Source organism: Penicillium macrosclerotiorum (assembly GCF_028827735.1).
Source record: "Penicillium macrosclerotiorum strain IBT 26536 chromosome Unknown utg000011l_segment0_segment0, whole genome shotgun sequence".
NCBI classification, from domain to species: Eukaryota; Fungi; Ascomycota; class Eurotiomycetes; order Eurotiales; family Aspergillaceae; genus Penicillium; species Penicillium macrosclerotiorum.
The window spans coordinates 729,301-749,430 of record NW_026643090.1 but is presented as its reverse complement, the minus strand read 5'-3'; the positions used below and the strand labels follow the sequence as shown (position 1 = coordinate 749,430).

General features: G+C 47.9%; 7 protein-coding genes across 7 annotated transcripts; 3 read left to right on the top strand and 4 right to left on the bottom strand.

Annotated features, from left to right (window-relative positions):
* Positions 1-1,460: 1,460 nt before the first annotated feature.
* On the bottom strand, positions 1,461-2,207 carry N7462_011236 (orotate phosphoribosyltransferase; the record flags this gene model as incomplete). The annotated part of the gene is made up of 1 exon (XM_057082950.1): positions 1,461-2,207. The coding sequence occupies one exon, from the start codon at positions 2,205-2,207 to the stop codon at positions 1,461-1,463; it is 747 nt and encodes a 248-aa protein (XP_056928305.1).
* Positions 2,208-2,976: 769 nt separating this feature from the next.
* Positions 2,977-4,943, top strand: N7462_011235 (methylenetetrahydrofolate reductase (NAD(P)H) MET13; the record flags this gene model as incomplete). Its single annotated transcript, XM_057082949.1, has 3 exons — positions 2,977-3,800; positions 3,859-4,730; positions 4,786-4,943. 3 exons carry the CDS (start codon positions 2,977-2,979, stop codon positions 4,941-4,943), a joined length of 1,854 nt encoding a protein of 617 aa, XP_056928304.1.
* Positions 4,944-6,046: 1,103 nt separating this feature from the next.
* N7462_011234 (uncharacterized protein) lies at positions 6,047-6,568 on the bottom strand (the record flags this gene model as incomplete). The annotated part of the gene is made up of 1 exon (XM_057082948.1): positions 6,047-6,568. The coding sequence occupies one exon, from the start codon at positions 6,566-6,568 to the stop codon at positions 6,047-6,049; it is 522 nt and encodes a 173-aa protein (XP_056928303.1).
* Positions 6,569-7,976: 1,408 nt separating this feature from the next.
* N7462_011233 (putative NTP binding protein) lies at positions 7,977-11,200 on the bottom strand (the record flags this gene model as incomplete). Its single annotated transcript, XM_057082947.1, has 2 exons — positions 7,977-10,377; positions 10,428-11,200. The coding sequence occupies 2 exons, from the start codon at positions 11,198-11,200 to the stop codon at positions 7,977-7,979; spliced, it is 3,174 nt and encodes a 1,057-aa protein (XP_056928302.1).
* An 834-nt stretch (positions 11,201-12,034) lies between these two features.
* N7462_011232 (Nur1/Mug154 family protein) lies at positions 12,035-13,467 on the bottom strand (the record flags this gene model as incomplete). The annotated part of the gene is made up of 2 exons (XM_057082946.1): positions 12,035-13,138; positions 13,210-13,467. The coding sequence occupies 2 exons, from the start codon at positions 13,465-13,467 to the stop codon at positions 12,035-12,037; spliced, it is 1,362 nt and encodes a 453-aa protein (XP_056928301.1).
* Positions 13,468-13,804: 337 nt separating this feature from the next.
* N7462_011231 (H(+)-transporting V1 sector ATPase subunit F) lies at positions 13,805-14,486 on the top strand (the record flags this gene model as incomplete). The annotated part of the gene is made up of 3 exons (XM_057082945.1): positions 13,805-13,828; positions 14,006-14,266; positions 14,346-14,486. The coding sequence occupies 3 exons, from the start codon at positions 13,805-13,807 to the stop codon at positions 14,484-14,486; spliced, it is 426 nt and encodes a 141-aa protein (XP_056928300.1).
* A 2,519-nt stretch (positions 14,487-17,005) lies between these two features.
* N7462_011230 (uncharacterized protein) lies at positions 17,006-18,913 on the top strand (the record flags this gene model as incomplete). Its single annotated transcript, XM_057082944.1, has 4 exons — positions 17,006-17,409; positions 17,577-18,302; positions 18,363-18,702; positions 18,728-18,913. The coding sequence occupies 4 exons, from the start codon at positions 17,006-17,008 to the stop codon at positions 18,911-18,913; spliced, it is 1,656 nt and encodes a 551-aa protein (XP_056928299.1).
* Positions 18,914-20,130: the final 1,217 nt, after the last annotated feature.

Genomic DNA, 20,130 nt, shown 5'->3' with positions numbered 1-20,130 from the left:
GCTAATCCTATATTGCTACTATCACACATAACTTTCCCGTGTTTGAAAGTCCAACATAACGTCAGCGGTGTTGAATTATGTCCCATTCTCGATTCAATTCGGGCTTCCATTCAGTCAACCAAAGCAATTGCCATTTTCATTGGCAAATTACATTAGGGTAGCAGCTGTCAGCTTAGACCATCTTCTGGTAAGAAGCTGACTATTGGTACCAAGCACTGGAGCCTCCACATAAGACATGGCCGCGGATACCCGGGCGATTATTTCGCCTCAGCCACTAGTTAAAATTCAAAACATCTTCTCAGCCCAGCCCGCGTTGCGTGACACAAAAGACTACTTACAGATGGCTGGAACTTAGCTAATTGAGATTGATAGGCCTGTTTAGGATATTCATGTTCTGAATCTCCTTATATCTTTGCTTTGACGGTGGACATCGACAAATATTCACGGATGCTCGGCATTGTTCAATCCACGTAGTTCTTCCAAGAGCCTTTCGTTGAAGAAAGGATCCGAGATCTTCTTCCTGTCACAAAAACATTATAGACCGGTTTGGTCTAATTGATTCCATCAATAGCTTGTGCAGAAATATTTTTATCTTTACGCTTTATTCCTCTAATTTTACCACACAGACACTCCATATCACCAATGCCCAGTGTGCGATCAGATCACCTCCATGCAACACCCTCAGTTGATCTCCGTAAAGAGAGCCTGATTTTCACATTGAGTGAAATGACCAAGCGCTCAGCTTTGGGCAACTTTACTTTCCCTGCTGCATTGCGTGTGCGACTCTGGAATCTTTACACCTACCACCTTCAGTGCCGTGGCAGGCCTATCAACATAGCATGTCTTTCTTGCGATTTGTCGCTTCTCTCATGTCCCCGAAGCTATTGTGATCATCCGAGACATAATATCCAAGCTCGGCGAGGTTAGCTGTCTCGTACAACCCAAGTTCCAGGGGTGTGTGAGATGTTGATAAACCGAAACCTATGAGAGGGCTCACTGGTTATCCACTGCATTTGCACTCCGAAGGACCTAAGCTTTTTTAAACAGGCAAAAGCAGGTCTTCACAGCTGTTGATCCTCAAGAGTTCCAAATTGCCCGATTGGGGTCTCAGTGCTCTAGAGGAAATTTGGCGTGTCATACCAGTTCGTCCGTTGCCAGGAGAATTCATATGCCTGAAGGAACGATCCCTTTTCGAAGGTGGTGTCGATAAATTATGAATTATAATCTACATTCACTGGGACCTTTTTCCTATCAGGTAAACTTGAAATAACATGGTACCGGGAGAATGATGGTAATGCTCGGAGAAACTTCTTATGAGGAAGAAATTTAAAAGGCATATTGCTCGTCACATCTTGATCCCTATGCGCATCGATATTGAGTACAGCGGTTCCGGATCATCCTGGTATCAAAACTCCTATTTTCTTGTTGTCTCGTGCATCGTTTCTTATTTTGGGTATGATTTACTGGGCACCATAGCGGGACCGGTAATCCTTCAATCGCTGGATCTCAGTGGCGCCAATCTTGTCACCCAACTTTTCAATCAGGTCGTTAAGGCCAATCACAGCGCGGATGGGGATATTGCCACCAAGGTCGCGCTGCGCAACCCCAATCGCGCTCTTGGACTCAGAATCGCTGACCCGCTCCTCGCGATCTAGTAGGACAACCACACCGGCGACGATGCCGCCTTCCTTCTCAATAATACCAACGGCCTCACGAAGAGCAGTGCCAGCAGTGATGACGTCGTCCACAATCACAATTCGTTTGCCCTTCAGGGAAGCACCCACGATGTTTCCACCCTCGCCATGAGCCTTGGCTTCCTTGCGGTTGAAAGAATAGCTGACGTTATCCCAGGTGCCTTGGGGAGCACCGGAGAGGGAGTCACGGACGGCAAGTTCATTAGTGACCGCAGCACAGATCGGGATACCCTTGTAAGCTGGTCCGAAGATGATATCAAAGTTGGGCTTGGTGGTGCCGTCGGCGCCGGTGGTGACGAAGGGCTCGGCAGACAGGACACTCGCGTAGGCCGCGGAAGTGGCGCGCAGTAGCGGCGCAGTGTGAAGAAGCGAGGAAGTGAAGAAATAGGGGGACTCGCGACCAGATTTGAGAACGTAGGTGCCGAAGGAGAGGACATTGTTCGAGATCAGCAGCGGCAACAATGTGGACTTGTAGTCCTGATCGGCGGAGGGAGGAGGAATGTTGGCGGACATGGTGACCTGGTTCAGAGGAGTTCGAAGTAGTTTGGTATGACACAAAAAAAGGAAAAATGAGACTGGAGTTCAAGAATTGGTGCTCGACTGGTCGGGGGTCGAGGAAGAAGAAAGTTTGGAGGTCCAAAATAATGTGTCGACGGCGAGCGATAAGCGGCCGCAACGGGAAAATTTGCCCGGGAACCCTTTTTTTCGTGTGGAGGGGCAGGAGGGGCAGGCTATCACGGCCATTCCCGGCCTGCTAAGCTCTGAGACTCATGGTAGAAGGCAGATGGAGGGTTTTTGAGTCCGTAGAATTCGATTTTCATGAAGCTATAGATCATATATTGCTTTTGGACCGTGTAATCCTCGTCGTGGGAGCCAGAACACGTGCCTCCGATCGCCGGAGTCCCCCGCCAAACCGTCCCAAAGGTTGACTTCTCCTTCTTCACTCCCCCTGGAGCCTCCACAACCTCTTTCTTTTCACTTCATTCTGTTCTTGTTCGGCTTTGTCGGGTGTGCCCCTGTGAAACTTCAATTTGTGGATGTCACACAGCTCACAGGTCAGGTATCCTGGAGATCGGAAGACCTCGCTGCAAGACAGCCCCATATTAGTCTCCATTTAGTTTCGCAGCCTCGGAAGACATTTGTTCGATTGTTGAATTTCGGTAAGACTCCTTGCCCTCGGACGTTCCCCTTACTCGACGAAGGGACCTCCTTGACATCCACCGTAGCTTCGCAGTGAAACCAGGATGCTGACACAGCCCGCGGGGTAGGCTGACACGACACGATGCATATTCGAGAGAAGCTTGCGCAGAAGGAGGCTGCGGGGGAGCCGGGAATCTCTTTTGAGTTCTTTCCACCCAAGACTGCTCAGGGTGTACAGAACCTTTATGATCGAATGGACCGTATGCATGGACTGGGCCCCTCATTCATCGACATCACATGGGGTGCGGGTGGTCGCCTCTCCGACCTGACCTGCGAGATGGTCGGAGTTGCTCAGTCCGTGTATGGTCTGGAGACTTGCATGCACCTCACCTGTACCGATATGCCCCGGGAGAAAGTGGACCAGGCTCTCCAGGCCGCATACAAGGCCGGCTGCACCAACATCCTGGCCCTACGAGGAGATCCACCTCGAGACAAGGAAGCATGGGAAGCTACCGAGAACGGCTTCCGTTATGCCAAGGATCTTGTGAAATATATTCGCGAAAAATACGGCAACCACTTCGATATCGGCGTGGGAGGTTACCCGGAGGGTGCCGATGACAACCCGGATGTGGATCAGCTGATCGACCATTTGAAGGAGAAGGTTGACGCAGGAAGCTCTTTCGTCATCACTCAGATGTTCTATGATGTGGAAAACTTCATTGAATGGGTCAAGAAGTGCCGCGCCAAGGGAATCACAATCCCAATCATTCCGGGTATCATGCCGATTCAGACATACGCTGCATTCATTCGCCGATCCAACTGGACCAAGATCCGCGTGCCACCTCAGTGGATGGAAGCTCTGGAGCCCGTCAAGAATGATGATGCTGCCGTCAGAGATATCGGCAAGCACCTGATTGCCGAGATGTGTCGCAAGCTTCTGAGCTCCGGTATTAACCACCTGCATTTGTATGTCATCCAACCAGCCTGTTTTATCGCATATTAGATACTGATACATGCATTTTAGCTATACGATGAATCTGGCGCAGGCGACGAGGCTAGTTCTTGAAGAGCTTGGGCTAACGCCTTCTGATGAATCCCCTATTCAGCGAGCTCTGCCTTGGCGGCCATCGCTTGCTTTGGGACGACGAGGCGAGGATGTACGTCCCGTCTTCTGGAGAAACCGAAAATCTTCCTATATCGCCCGTACCCAAACATGGGATGAATACCCCAACGGTCGATGGACTGACTCTCGTTCGCCTGCTTTCGGTGAACTTGATCAATACGGTATTGGGCTCAAAGGAACCAACGAACAGAACATCAAGCTCTGGGGCGAGCCCAGATCGCTCAAAGATCTTTCCGATATTTTCCTTCGGTTTTTGCAGGGTAAATTGGATCGATTGCCTTGGAGCGACAGCCCAATCACCGCCGAGGCAAACGATATTCAGGATCTTCTGATCAATTTGAATCAGAGAGGATTCTTCACTATCAATTCACAGCCTGCTGTGAATGGTGTGAAGTCTTCTCATCCGGTTTACGGATGGGGCCCTAAGAATGGCTTCGTTTACCAGAAGGCCTATTTGGAACTCTTGGTCCCGCCTTATCTGATTGATGAGCTTATCGCACGGATCGAGAAGAACGACGACCTGACGTATCACGCTATCCGCAAAGGAGGTGAGCTGCGGACTAACACCCGTGATAGCCCAAACGCCTTGACTTGGGGTATCTTTGCTGGTCGAGAGATCATTCAACCGACCATTGTCGAAACAGTCAGCTTCCTTGCCTGGAAGGACGAGGCGTACCGGCTTGGTGATGATTGGTCCAAGTGTCACGAGGCCGGTAGTCCTAGTCGGAAGCTAATCCAACAGGTTATGGATGAGTGGTATCTGGTGAACATCGGTAAGAGATTGATTGTTCACGTTATTGGATATTTACTAATATGGAAATATTACAGTTGATAACGATTTCCACCGATCCAATGCTGTCTTCGAGCTCTTCAAGGATATCGAAATCAAGGATTTCGAGGTCGAGCTACCCGGAAAGCCTGAGACCAACGGTTCATCCGCGCAGAACGGTGCCGCAGAACAAAACGGAGCGTCTGCGAAAAACTAAAAAAAAGCCCCCTTTCATGCAATCATAGTGACTCAGATCCAACACCGAGATCACCTTTACAATCACTGTCATCACTAAAACTCACGATTACTACCTAATTCAACATCACCTTGTCTCAACGATACTCAACGATACTAGCCCCGAAACACACTATCCAACACCAAATCTCGGGCTTCCCTGCAATGCGTCATGGCGTCACGATTGAAGACCTCTCAACGATTTCTTCCTGAGCGTTCATTTCTTTTTCAACTTCAACATCCGTTTCAACATTCAACGTTCCCTGTACCGATACCCCGTCTCTTTAACAACGACGTCCCATCGTTCAGATGTCTTCCTCTTCCTCTTCCTCTTATCAACCTCCACGGGCCCGGTGCTTGCTTTCTGGATTCTTCGGAAGACTCCAGATGGAAGGGAGAAAAAAAAAGAAAGAAGATTCGAAAAATTCAACATCATAATACTGCTCTCTCGTGAGCTTCCTTTATTGTCGTCTGTTTCTTATTGTTTTTTGATAGAGATTTTCGCGAGGACGATGCGTCAATCATCTCCTGTCTTTCAGTTTCATTCAAGCAGCGGTGGATTTTACTTGATACCTTGCTTTTCTTTCGGCTTAGTTCTCTATGATGCTCGGCGCTTACTTTCTGGCCATCTTTTGCGTTCCAACCTTTGCATTGTTTCATTAAAGGACCTTCAACACCCGGATGATGGAGTTTCTACTGGGAGAGGGCCATGTCTTCAATAAGACTAAATTGACCAAAAGAAAGATAAATTCAAAGGCCTTGGGTATTCCTCGTCTTCAACATGGGGAATCCCGGGCAGTTATATGCGAGCTTTTTGTGCAAATAATATGTAAATTCCTAAGGACACATAGGACTTGAGTAGCCTTCCATTCCTACACGAAGATGAAAATATCCCCTCGCTACATGATTTCAAATCTAGTGATCAACAACTCTGCTATGCAAAGTCTTCATTCCTCAGTTCGTTTTATTCCTCAGTTCGTTTTATTCCTCAGTTCGTTTTTCTTTCTGAATCTGCTGTTTCTGACTCCTTTGGTATGAGGTGTCTTCTCTTGCCACCTCTAGGTCAATCATCACATGCGCTGGCTGTCAAACTTCATCAGCTACGGTCCCAGATATTATTGAAAAGGCGCCCACCTGAAAATAGCCTTTTAGGGCATGGATCTCCTCGTCTCCCTCCAGTCGCTTCGTTTTCACAGCACGATGGCCCCAGTGGCCCTTCCATTCTGATAAGCCATGCTCCGAAATAATGCGAATTGCGTGTATCCCCTCCGAACTGGAAGCAAACTCAAATCCCCTCAGGGACGAGCGTGTCGTATTGAGAATGACCTGTTGTCCTGGAACTCTAGACCCCAAAACAGAGTTTGGGGTAGCTGTTCCCTTGCAGATAAATTCGATACCCACAATATCGCTGAATGACAGCCAAGAGTAAGTCAGGAGATTTATTCCTATGGCGACCATTTCTTGTGGCACAACAATGGCTTGCTTGTAGAGAGGTTGACCTCGCAAAGAAGGCTCAATTCTTTCCTTCCCATAAGCCGTTTCCCAAAGCAATCCGTTCCGGCGCTTTGGCTTCTTCACGTAAGGTTGCAGGTCTCGCGAATGAGTCATCGAACAGAAATCGCCCACCCATTGGTAATAGAGCGAGTAATTTTGCTTCGCCCAAAGTCGTGAATTAAGCTTGCGAGTGCTCGAGCAGTGATACAATAAACGCCAGTCCACGTCTAAGTCTTTATCTGCGGCGATATGTTCCAGAAAGCCGCGATCACCCCCAATAGAAAATCTGCTTTTCCAGAACCTTTGGCTAGCAAATATGACTGTCATGGAGCGTGATGCATGTCGGAGAGATAGAAAGTCTTTGGTTGGGAGATAGCTTGCAATTTCTTCTTTTATTTCGATTGGAAAATCAGCAAACCAATCATTGCCAGTGCCATATACATGGATTGCAAGAAGAGTCGGCCGTGGGAATTGCGTCGCCTTTGATAAAAGCAAAGAAAGGTCGTTTTGGGCACTTGGAAATTCAAGCATCTCTTCGATATATGGACTCCCTGTAGGGAATAAGCCGGCTGTTTATCTAATAATACAATATGTATACTCACAGTTCACCAAGTTAATATCAAACCATGGAGGATGAGGTCCACAGGTCTCCACGAGACGATGTAAAGACGGACGGTCGCATAGCAGATGCCTTTCCTGAAACTGCCAACAAGCCTCATGCCAGTAATACATACCACCAGGCTCACTGTCTGATTGTGGGTCTTGGGAATTATCATTAATGGCGTCTGAAACCTTCAATCCGTCGTTGGTAGAGAATACTGTTTTAGTTAGACGTATGGCAAGACTGATGTGATCATTCGTTCAACACGCACTTCTTCGATGTTTCCCATCCTCTATCTCGCCTTTACACGATATGCAAAAACTCATTTTGAAGTTGTTGGACTTGGGGATGAAAGTTATACGACGGGACAGGATAAGGCTTTCAGGAGACAACGGACCAGCCGGGGGGGTTGGCTGCGGGCACTGCAATCATGTGATTCGATGTGAGAAACGAAGCAAACAATTCAGTGGACTCAGAATCCAAAGAGCCGATTAGATACTTCTGGCAGGACTTGATTTTCGGTACCAATTCCCTATGCCTAGGTCATGGCTTTCGGATGTTCAGCCAAGTCCAGGTGCGTGTGGGCGGACGAGAATGGCGTCGTTTTATCAGCGTCCGATAGTTCGCGAGCCGTAACAGTCGACCATGCAGCGCTTGGAGAACCCCAAACTCGATCTACTAGAGGACTATACGTGTAGAATTGAGAAAAGTAAGGATTCCATGGTGATAGTATGTAAAAATGCCATATGAATACAAATTACAGGTGAGTAATGAACGGATTCCAGTCAATCGAAAAGCCATGAAGGAACGAACTAAATCAATAAATCAAGCAAAACGCCCCATCAGAAACTCCAGGATGTTTAAATCAATCTTACACGTCCTCTTTGAACACAGAGCACATAATTAAGCTCTTCGGTTGCCCTACATGATTAGAGCCCGCGTAATACAGTTGAAGGCCCACGCAAATGGACGGGCAAACCACACAATCCAGCTTCCAACAAGAACGACATAGCTTGCCGCACGGCCCAAGAGCATTGTCGAGAAGGCGAGGATAAAGAGGTAAACGACAGCTTGGAGGAGCTCCAGGAGAAAACGACTGATGGCTTGGTCGTTCTTGGCCTTGGGCCAGGTGCCTGTTGCCTGATAACGCGACACGGCGCGATACACGCGACTGAAAACACGATAGCAGTGTTTAATCATGTTGAAAACATTGTTGACGATAAACTTGGCACACGAACTTTCAGTCAGTTGCAAGGCCGACTTGTGCATGTGCGTGACAGCAACAACGATGATATCAAACATCATTGATAGAGCCATGGGGTTGATACCTTCTTTTGGGAAGCCGTCCTTTTCTCGTGAATTTAGCTCGTGTAGGTCATCAGTTACATCCGTCACATTCGTGATGTTAGATTGAAGATGATTCTTTCGGCCGGTGACTTGATGACCATCTAGTTCCGCGATTTCTGCGACCTCAGCGACAATTTCTTCTGCCTTCTCGGCCATTTTTGTAGCCCGGCGGGCACGAGCTTCTTCTTTGAACCTCTCAAGCCTCTCAGCACGAGTGAGTCGCGAAGCAGGAGGAGACTTTTCAATGGGTGGAGGCGGTTTCTCTTCTGCTGGAGTTTTCGGAGTTGGTGGCGCGGGAGGCCCTTCAAAGGAAACAGACCTTGAAGCTGGAGGTGGTTTTTCCACAGATGACAATTTAGAAGCTGGTGATTCTCTTTTCGCGGGCGAAGACTTCGTCGATGGAGGCGGAGTGCTTCTTGCAGACTCCTTTGCAGATCGGAAAGACTTCTCGGACCGAGAAGAATCAGAGTTATCTCGGGAAGGAAGCTGAGAGACAGGCGATCCCTTACGGCTGTTCAGATGCAGAGACCCTGTGCCATTGCGAATAGACTCAGCACGATTGCGAAGAGACTCAGTACCGTGACGAAGAATGGTTGCAAGGCTTTCAGTGGGCGACCTGACGATTCCAGTGGACCTTGCGAGCCCGGAGGTACGGATGAAGCCACGGATAGAGCTCGTGGCTGAGCTCCTCTCGTTTTCCTTTCCTGGTGATGCTTTCCCTTGCGATGACTTCCCGGGGGATTTGTCTTTCATCTCTTTCGTTTTTTTGGCAGTGGGTGACTCTTTGGGAGTGGGAATGCTGCTCTGTGGTGTTGTTTTTGAGGACGGCGCTGAGGGAGTGGTCGATTTGGTTTGCGATGTGGCCGTCGGTAGTCGAAGTCCAGAATGTGTAGAGATTACTTGAGGTTTCGCCCGAACAGCTTTCACGGCCTCTCCGGTACCAGATTGGCCTGTGCCACCAGGCCTTCGCAACCCTTGCGGCTTTTGAACGAGAGCTTTGCCCTGACATTTCTTCTCTACCGTTGGTATCATAGTGCGCGTGATAGTGGGTGTGATAATGAACACATCGTCTTCCCCGCGACTTTCTGGCAGGTTCTCTGTGGGGTTCGAGGGTCTCTCTATAGGGCGGGAGTTCTCTTTGCCCGAGCCCTGGGAGTCTGGCCTCAGTATTTCGTCTTCGGGGCAACTGGAATCCTGACTCATCATGACCGTTGACGGCTTCAAGCATTGGACATGCTTCGAATTCCGAGTAACTTGTGACCATTCTTCTTGAAGAACGGCACGGTCCTCTGACACACGTCGGTCTTCCGGGACCCGTTTCTCCTCCGACCTGTGTCTGTCTCCCGAGACCTGTCGGTTTTCTGATCTCCGTCGATCTTCCGATCGGCGCCTGTCCTCTGACCTCTCCACCTCTTGATGGGCGCCGGATCTCCTTTCTTCTTTTTGGCGCCTTTGGCGACCGACAGCGAGTGGACGAGGCTGGAGATTTGTGGAGTCTTCGCCGGTTGCGAACAAGAGAATTTCGTCTGGATTCTTTGTGCCTGGTCCGTTGATCTCCTTGCACCCTAAAAAAGAACCATCCGCGTTTTGAGATATTCGCTTTTCTTTCGGTTTCGTTGGTGATTCCTCCCAAATGGTGCTGATACGATTTTTGCCAACTTCATCGGGACTGTAATAATCCCGTTGTCCTTGAGGCCGCTGTGCTTGTAATTTCTGCGATGGCTGTAGTTGAACAGGCGCTGGTTGGGAGTCGGCATCTGGGCGAGCTGGCGGTGACCCATCATGATGAGATTTGAGGGGCGCTGCTGGCTTTTCCTGTTGATTGGTATGCTCCCCTTGGGGTGATCCATTCTGTGGATTAGATTTTCCAGTAGAGCGACGTCTTTTTTCATATCTTCGTTGATATTCTGCGATTTGTTTTGCCGTCATTGTAGGTGGATTCGGATCTTTCGCAGTGGGCATATTAACCACGAATCTGTCCTCCCAGTCTGTCATGGAGCTATCATCATCTGAGACAGGGGATACAGAAGGATGAGAATGAGGACTAGACTCAGTGGTGGTATCCGTCCGTTCCGACTTCTGGGGGTGGTCTCGTTGGAGTCCAGGCTAACCCATGAATCGCCGTTTCTTCTCCATTTCTTTTGGCTTTCTGGGCGATTAGAGGGCTCGTTTCGAGTATGCCGGACTGTTGCACCCATATTGGCGCTCGGACTTGGAATACCTGTTCTAAGGTTTGCTCCTCGGTTGAGCGGCTGCTCCTCCCGCGAGTATTTACCCTGGAAGTGAGGGTTTCCAGAACTCGGTGACCCATATTGATCGCTTTCCCTAGACCGGACATATGAAGCCCTTTGTGATAAAGGGGACTCCTTATCAAACTTGCCTCTGATCTTCTTCCAGTATGGGTCACGTTCTGTAGACTGGCCACCAGATCCGCCCGAGGAGAAGGCAGTGGGAGAGGCCTTGGGTATCCCAGTCGGACTTGGGGTCTGGTTTCGTCTGTCTCTTCCTTGCTCATTCAAGCTCCTGGGAATCGGAAGCTTGGTTGCTTTGTCTTTGTGAAACATGTTGTCCGGTGGGCTTCGAGAATCACTAAGCTCGCAGGGTATGCCAGGATAGTTATCTCTCGACGGCGGAGTTGCCGACAATTCAGTCGATGTGTAATGTCCTCGATAGGCTTGATATGCCTGGTATTGGCCTTGATGTTGCTGGACTCGTCGTTGTTGGGTCTGATGTTGAGGCCGGGGAGAAAGATTCACAAGATGTCCGTCCGGCAATTCCACCCGATTTTCGATCTCCATCTTGAGACGAGATGGCAGCTAGTAGTTCCGACCCTGAAGCCAGAATTGAGCCTTGACCTGGCCCATGCCGTGAAAATAGAAAGATATGCGCTTCTAAGGCAGTCGCTGAAATTAGGCGTTAGGGATGTATGTCGGAAACGAGCGTGGGGGGTAATCGACCGATTTTCACCAGGACAGGACAGATGACAGATGCAAATAATGCGCGGGGTCATCGATATCAGTCTAATGCTCGAAGTGAGCGCGCTCTAAACGCGTAAGAATACTTTGATCTCGTTGGCTGGAATGGCATGTTACCCATCATCGAGAATGCCAGCCCCCTCCCCCGGCGTTGGAATGCCCCAGGATATGCCAGCCGCCATCCGGTATGGCCAAGTGGCCGATCGCACCTGGTCTTGATTGGCTTGATCTTTCCGTGCTCAGGAAAGAAGCTACGATGATGCGAGTTGGTAATGAAACAGCAAGAGCAAACAGTGTATCAGAAGCCAGAACGGCAATCCGTTATCAATTCATTTTCCATCGATGCACTGCTGGGACAAAATGAATGAACAGATGCCAGAGAAATATTGTGAGGGGAAGTGAAAAGTAGAAGTACAAAGTCAATGACGGGAGCCCGCATTCTCCAACGTGGCAAGCCGCGGGAAAATGCGAAATCGTCGAGGTACGGTCCTGCATCGAGTATAACGTTAAATCGGGTAAGGCATGTTCTATGGTGTTCCTGCGCATAATCAAGGTCGGCCGTATGGTATGCATATCGATTTTCATGCATGCGACGCACTTAGATTCCCCTGAAAACGACATGATATCATGGAAGGGAATTTTGTTCGTGAAGCCGTTTTAGAACCGACCAGTTTCTCGCCGGTTGGTGGTACTGAGGCTCCCTGATCGAAGTCCTTGGGCTGGACTCATAGTTCCAGCCAAGCTGCTACGCTTCAATGGACTCGATGGCTTCTTCAGAGGGCTTGTTCCTCGTTCTTTGTAGAAGAAATCCCCATTGTTTTGTACACGGCGTTCGAAAGAAGTAGAAGCAGACTTTCGTAGGGGCGAGTTAGCGTGCGAGTAAACTCCAAGACTGCCACCGTCACCCGTGGTGCTCGGGGCAGGCCGAAACTGCGGCTGTCGCATGTTTGTGCCGGCTGTCCGCAGCATGGGTGAGGCATCACGCGACAATGTAGGCGTATGTAATGGGGGCTGGGTTTGGAAAAGGGATGTGGCACTAGGAGTAGAGATGCCTGTAGGGCGCCGAGGCGAGAAGCCATCCGGGTCGATATGACTGACATAGTTCGGGTTTGGGCTGGTTTTAAACCCACGGTTGATGACGAATGTTGGAGTATAAGTCTCAACTCTGTTATCGGATCCTGGAGCCGAGTTTGAGGCGCCACCTTCAGAGAACTGGGTACCAACATCTCTCATCAACGGCTGCGTTCGAGGATGAACGAATTTGGTGTCATATTCTTTCATTACTTCCTTGTGAACCACTGTCGAGTCGATCGCCTGTTGCGAGTAGAATGAAGAAAGGAACGACATTTGTATGGAAAGAAGGATGACGAGCAAAATCGTCGTCGCTATAGTCACGCTAGGCCGTGGGTCGGATAGTTGAGTCGGAAGAAATAGCAGATAAATCAACACATGTCCTGGACTGAACAGACAGAACAGACGGGTGCAGATAGGTAGAGGGTCCCACATTGCTACCTCCCATACATCCCGGTGTGCATCTGGGTGCGCTCTTGACTCTGCCGACTCACCTGACATGGCTTTGGCCAGGTATCGTAGGGGAGAAGCAGTCATCGTAGTCGAATCAACACGTACAAGATGGGCCGAGGTGGTCGCAGGCGTTCGGTCAATGGGCGTTTCAAACAGACGGTAATTGCGTCTCCGGTAAAAGGTGTAGCTTGCATTGACTATGGAGAAAATCGCCAGCGCGGTCACAATGGAGGATGCCTGGTAAACGATAAAACAAGTATGAGCTTTCGAATAACTTGCATTTAGCGGGGCCTATGATAGTCACTTACGAGCCAGCTGAGCCAAGGCACACCGTCATCCTCTCCAAACACATCGTCGATGGCTATGCTGCCACTCGATCGGGCATTTGCACGCGCGACAAGGAAGATCAGATTGAGCGCACAACCACTAGCAAGGCCCCAGTCCTTCTCCATCTGATCCCAGTCATGTCCTTCAATTTCTTCGGATACCCAGAGCAAGAGGTCCCACGGGTTCAGATACGATCGGATGCGCTCCGCCAGCGGGCGGCGACGAACGAGGCGAGGCATCGTGCCGGAGGAGGGTAGATAAGCAAAAGAGACAGAAGCTGATCCTCCACAGCTTTGCCCTAGCTCTGATTATCAAATAGAGACATCCAGAGCGCGACGTAATTCTCAAGCAATCAAAGACATGAAGGAAAGCCGGGGCGACCTTGAATAATGTAAACAAAATTGCATCAGCTTACGTAACATTAGCTCTCCGCCGCGGGCGATAACCAGCAGTGACGATCAGCAGACAACGTCGCCTTGAGCTTCGACCAACCTAGATCAAGCTCGACTCCTTTCTCACAGTGAGAGCGTGCTTTACGACACCTGTGGAGGTACCTCGTTTACTCATTTCATCACCATGGCGTCAGCCGCAACGTATAAGGTACCTGACACCTGGCGCATTCGGCGATTAACGCCTCCGATAGCGTTCCAAACTGACTTCGCAATTCCAGGACCGGCAACTTCTCGCCGTTATTGGTGACGAAGAGTAAGTATCCTTGTATAGACTATCATTCATCTGCTATTGGTGCCCTGTCGAGCTAACCGTGACTTCTCCTAGCTCTGTTACCGGCCTTCTGCTCGCTGGCATCGGCGTACGTACCTCCGAAAATACCCCAACCTTGCGAAATTGCCAGCTCATAAACTGAGCGCTATCTTGTCCAATATTGACACTATTATCCAGCATGTTACCGATGGTCCCGATGCTCAGCGGAATTTCCTAGTTGTGGATAGCAAGACCGAGACATCCCAGATTGAACAGGCTTTCCAGAACTTCACACAGCAGAGAAAGGATATCGCCGTTCTCCTAATCAATCAACATGTTCGTTCTATTTCATCTCCGATTAGTAATCGGCAGTATAATCAAACATCAAAGTCTAATATCGATCTCTCTCCAACAGGTTGCGGAACGCATTCGTCACAGCGTTGACTCGTTCGCCGACCCCTTCCCTGCCATCCTGGAAATCCCCAGCAAAGACCACCCTTACGACCCAGAGAAGGACAGCGTTCTTAAACGTGTGCGGCGTTTATTTGGAGAGTGAATCTATAGGGGACTCTTTTTTAAGTCTTGCGCATCTTTGGCTCAAGAGGCGTTTGGCCACGCGTGTTTCCATATCGTCTATTTCGCAAAAATATTCCGGCGATTTCATTTCTTTCGGGTTCTGTTGGTCAATTTTCAGCAGAAACTGGATGTGACGGGTGATGAGAAGCTTTAGAAGGATACCCAAGATGTCTGAAATATGCACATACAACCTCAATCTTCAGAAATGCAGGCTTTCCGATATCTTTGGCTTGTTGTTCTCGGGGTCTTGTAACATTTTGTAACAATCTATTGGTATTCACTGCGTGCCAGGTTGATCTCAAGGAGTATCAAATCAGTACGTGAAGAACTCAAGTAAACGAGTTATCTCCTAAATTATCTACAAATATTCTAACCACTATTGAGTGTATGAGAAAGGATCATTATTCTGAGGTGTGAGCCACCGGTAGTACCGCCCAAGAGAGTGCAACTGGTGTTTTCCTAGTAGTAGTAGTAGTATGATATTGCCCTTGTGAAGCTCTTATTTACTCCACAACGTTGAGTGACGGTAAATCGAACGCCCAAAACGGCTACACTCCTCGCCAGTTTAAGCGTTCATTTTACCGGAATCTTAGTCATAGTTTCATCACGTGATCATGACCAACCCATTCTTATCGTTTACTCCCGCATTGCTCCCTGAGCGCTCAGGGAGCGCTTATGGCCTCAGGGATCGGCTCCAATCTACTCAGGGTGCTGCTCTGGGTAGAAGATCAGGCACGTCATTAGAATATCTCTTCCCGGTCGTCCGATTGTAACCGCTTGTACAAAAATAAAAGGATCTCATTGTTATGTCAGTTTTCAAGCCTCTTCATCGATGATAGATAAATATTCCATGCTTCCGCCTGCCCGTAGGCTTTTTGTTCAAGATATTCATTTCATTCATTTATAACCTACTCTTTCAACTCCTATATCGCTTTGCCTTTGGCTTGGTCGCTAGCTTTCAGTTTCTTGTTACTGTTTGATTATGTTACTGTTTGATTATGCGACTTTAATCTTCCTCTTCGATTCCCTTTATCTGCCAATTATCCTAATTTTCGCCGCCATATTACGACAATTTCCGGCGCCTTCTTCTTCTTCTTCGCACCTCTCTCGATATACGTAGCTCCGACAATCTGATCTCGTAACCGTACCGTTGCCGAATTTCTGAGGCCTTACACGGACTCGGGTCTATAGAGTAGACCGAAGACGTCGTTTAGTAGTAGGTGTCTAGTCACTCGACGGAGTAGTTATAGAATAGCTACTAAATGTTCCTCCTAGTTATAGGGTATATCCTTATATTATACTATAGTAAGAATTGAGTAACTAAGATAGTCGATTAGTAGGTCTTAAGGTAATAATATACAATGTACTAATAATAGTTAAATCAACGCGAAGAACTAAATATAGATAGATAAATAGGCATCCTGATATATCTAGTCCTTCTATCCCTATTAATAGGTCCTAGCCTATCGAACGAACGGACCGGACGGCCTTCGTTACGTGACTATAGGTGTTGACTATAGCCTAAGTCTCTCTTCTACCGTGCTTAGCACGTAGGTCTCCCCTGACCGCCTTGCTGCTAAACTGGTTAGTTCAGGCGTGTCCTTAATTAGCGTCCTGTAAGTAGATCCGTCACACAGAGTTAAGTGGGGGAAATGCTCTTTATATATTATCCATCATTCTGTTCTCTGGTTCTGCTTTAACTTGATATTATCGGTCGTCAGCATCGCTTTCGTCTAGGCCGTTAAATATATTAAGGAATAAAGAAAGGAGAAAACTCCCCCAATGAAGAGACTTGTCCAATTGGCGGCTAAGGTTGCAACCTCTTGAGTCTTGCTAAATCTAGTTTTCATACAACAGAGCTTTTCCTCTTTCTCTTCTTTGCTGGTATTGGGCCCTTGGCTGTTATTCCCCTGGCCAGTGGATATGGCCGGCGACCAGTCTACCTCGTGGGCAACTTGATTGCTGCTATCACTAATATCAGTGCAGGTTACTGTGACACATGGGCAGGAATAATGGTTACTCGTGCATTGAATGGCTTCGCAGCGGGGTCTGTCATGGCTGTGGGTGCAGCAGCAATCTGCGACATGTACTTCATGCATCAGCGGGGTGTCTATATGGGTATTTACACCCTTTGTTTGACAAATGGCTCAAATGTATGAACCAACCTTATTCCAGAATTTGATTCTCGATTGACATTTCCTCGACCTCTAGATTGTCCCGATTGTTGGAGGATTTGCAGCTGAGTTGCTCGAGTGGCGGGCATGTTTTTATATTCCAGGTTACCTCCAACTTGGAACATTCCTTATCACTCTTTTTTGCCTGCCACAGACGCTCTTTGTTCAGAAACCCGCAACGGGTTATTACCAAGAGCAGTCCTATGTCCAAAATCTCTTATTTCGGCATAGTAATGTGCCTGCTCGTCGGCCACATGTACGAGATTTTATCAGGCCATTTCAAATGCTGAAATTCATGGCCATAATTTTTCCGACTGCGTTATATATGGCAAGTTTTGGATATGGTAGTGTTCTTTTTGCCCTCACTGGCGCCGAGTTCTTCACCAGACTTTATGGTTTCACTACTCCTCAAACGGGCCTAATGCTCAGTGTACCCCTTTTAATTGGTGGAGTTCTTGGAGAATTCGGCGCCGGATGGATGACAGGTTGGTTATCGAATCGATATGCCAAGAAAAACAACGGTGAACGACTTCCCGAAGCACGGTTAACTGCGATTTGGGGAGCAATGCTTGTACCAATTGGCATCATTGTAGAGGGAGCGTGTCTTACTTATTATGAGACCGCTAGCTGGGTTGGTAGCGCTTTTGGCATGGGCCAGTCTAACATGGGCCTCCAGATTGCAACAGCTATTTACGCCTACACCACTGATGTAAGTGGCACCTTTATCCTGTCTCTTGGGCGGGTACTGACCTGGTATTCACAGTGTTTTAAAGTACAAAGTGCTGAAGTGTCAACGATTCTGAACCTATTTCGTCAAGTTTTTTCTTGTTTAGTATCATTTTATGCGTAAGTACATTTCCTATCCCTCAATATTCATACATCTTATTCTTCAATAGGCTCCCTCTTACGGACAAGATTGGTATTCAAAGTACTTGGGTTTTTCACTGCGCCGGCATTAATTGGTTGTATTCTCCGGCTTGTACCGAGATGGAAAGGATCGTTATGGACTGGGTTGCAAAGGCTCTGGGTCTTCCTGATGTCTTCTGGAGTTCGTCTTTGGGAGGCGGCGTGATTCAAAACAGTGCAAGTGATGCTATTGCCACCACTATCAAGGCCGCAAGAGAGAGAAGCCTGCAGGAACTGACGCTTGCCGAAGGCTTGAAGGAAGGCATGAAAGAATACGAGGACAGAAAAATGGAGCTGCAGTCTCGACTTGTGGCCATTGTTAGCGATCAGACGCATAGCAGTGGAGCTACAGGTGCCTTGATTGCAGGAATTCGGTCTCGCAGCGTGAAGACACACTTGAGAGATAACATGGAGATGACTGGCCAAGGTCTACAGGAGGTTTTGGAAAAGTGTGAAAAGGATGGATTGATTCCGTTCCACCTCATCATGACTTTCGGTACCACCAACACCTGCAGCTCGGATCGTTTTGCCGAAATTCAATCGGTACTGCAGGAAAAAAAAGCCTGGCAACGGATTTGGGTACATGTTGATGGAGCCTATGCTGGAGCCTCTCTTGTGGCGGACGAGTGGCAGTACATTCCTAGTGACTTTGTGCAAGGCGTTGACAGCTTCAATATGAATACGCACAAATGGCTGTTGGTCAACTTTGACGCAAGGTGCGTGCATGATCACTTAACGGTCAGGTATTAGTGTATTAGTTCACTAACTTATCTCAGTGCTCTATACGTACGGAATCGCAACCATTTAACAGATGCCATGGATGTTACACCAGCATACTTACGAAACCCTTACTCCGATAGGGGTACGGTCATTGATTTTCGGAACTGGTCATTTTCTCTCGGAAGAAGATTTCGTGCACTTAAAATCTGGTTTGTCTTGCGAAACTACGGCTTAAAAGGCCTTAAAGCCCATATCAGGAAGACCATTAATCTGGGAATTCTTTTTGCTGAATTAGTGCGCGGCCGGCCCGATTTGTTCGAGATTGTCACGAAGCCGGAATTTTGTGTGACTGTTTTACGCATCAAAAATCCGAAGAGATTGACAGGAGATTTGGCTGTGTGTACGCCAGATAGAAGTTCAGATACTAACCAAAAGTGTGTACGAGTTGATAAACTCACGTGGAGAAACATTCATCACTTCGACCATCATTGACGATATATACGTCATCCGCTTTATATGTGCCAACCAATCGCTAGAAGAAAGATTTGTGCACAATGCCTTTGAAATACTTGTTCACACAACTGAAGAGGTGATGGGACAAATTTAAGAGACTCACTAGTTCAGAATGGGCACCATTTGACGCTGTTGGTCTTTTGTTTGGGAAGGCAATGTGCAGAAGAATATTGCCTGGTCAAACCAAACTCACCTAGCAGAAAATGTTAAGAATGAAGACCACATAATACAGGTGAGACCCACATATCCCTATGGTGGTGTGGTTTGTTGGTTGGTTCGCTGATCCGTCTCATCCTGCCTGCATTCATAGGCTTCCCGTAGAGCGCCCTAGTTCAACATGTACGGGATAGACAGAGGGAATCCGAACGCAGTTATAGACCAAAGAACTGATGACTCGGCCGTCATGACTGCCAGAGATTGTGTGTACGTGTCCACGATATATGTCTGAATGCACTGAAGGGTATCATCTTCCCTACGCGAAATAGACCTGCGCCGATTTTAGGAGCTATCAGTATTGATGTCTCTGAAGTGTCCAGCTATAAATGAATAGCCCAGCTGGAACGCAGTGGATAGTTATGGCGAAGAAAAGCTTCAGAAAGAAAATTGCAAGCCTTATGTTCGGGATCAAGCCTTATGTTCGAGATAAAAAGAAGTTAAGAAGTTACGACTAATTTTATGAAAACAATGGAATTTTTAATCCACTATATTATCGGTAATATCGGTACCAGAGTCATATGACATGCACAACCTCCTGCAAATAACCCTCGCTTAACAGTGGGCTTGATAGTAGAAATGCAGACGCAACGGAAGGAAAGGATCTCTAACTTGTATTAGACGTTCGTAGTCGACCTGTATTCATTCCCTCTTATCATCTCGTTCGGCATGACATCCATTCCTTTCCAAATCTTAGATATGACGACTCAAGCTTAGCGCAAATATTTCTGCTCTAAGCTCTCCATACGGCTTTGATTCCCTTTTTGGGAATTCCATTGAGCAGATCATTGTCGGCTTTATGACCTTCCCCAGGAACCCCACCCCCACACTACTCCCATCTCCACATTATCGTATTCTGTTGTAAAAGATTCTTGGGAACCCATTGGGGAAACCCCGCATTTTCGCATACAAAAAATCGGAGGCATCTCTGTGACGCAATCAAACTTGTGAATACATCAAGGGGATCGGCGCATTGTACCAAATCGATAATATTAGAAGAGCAATAATATTGGAATTGGCCCGATTATAAAAGATTAACTTCTTCCCAACAAATTATGAAGAGTATGAGTGAATCTCAGATCTTATCACATTCGAAAA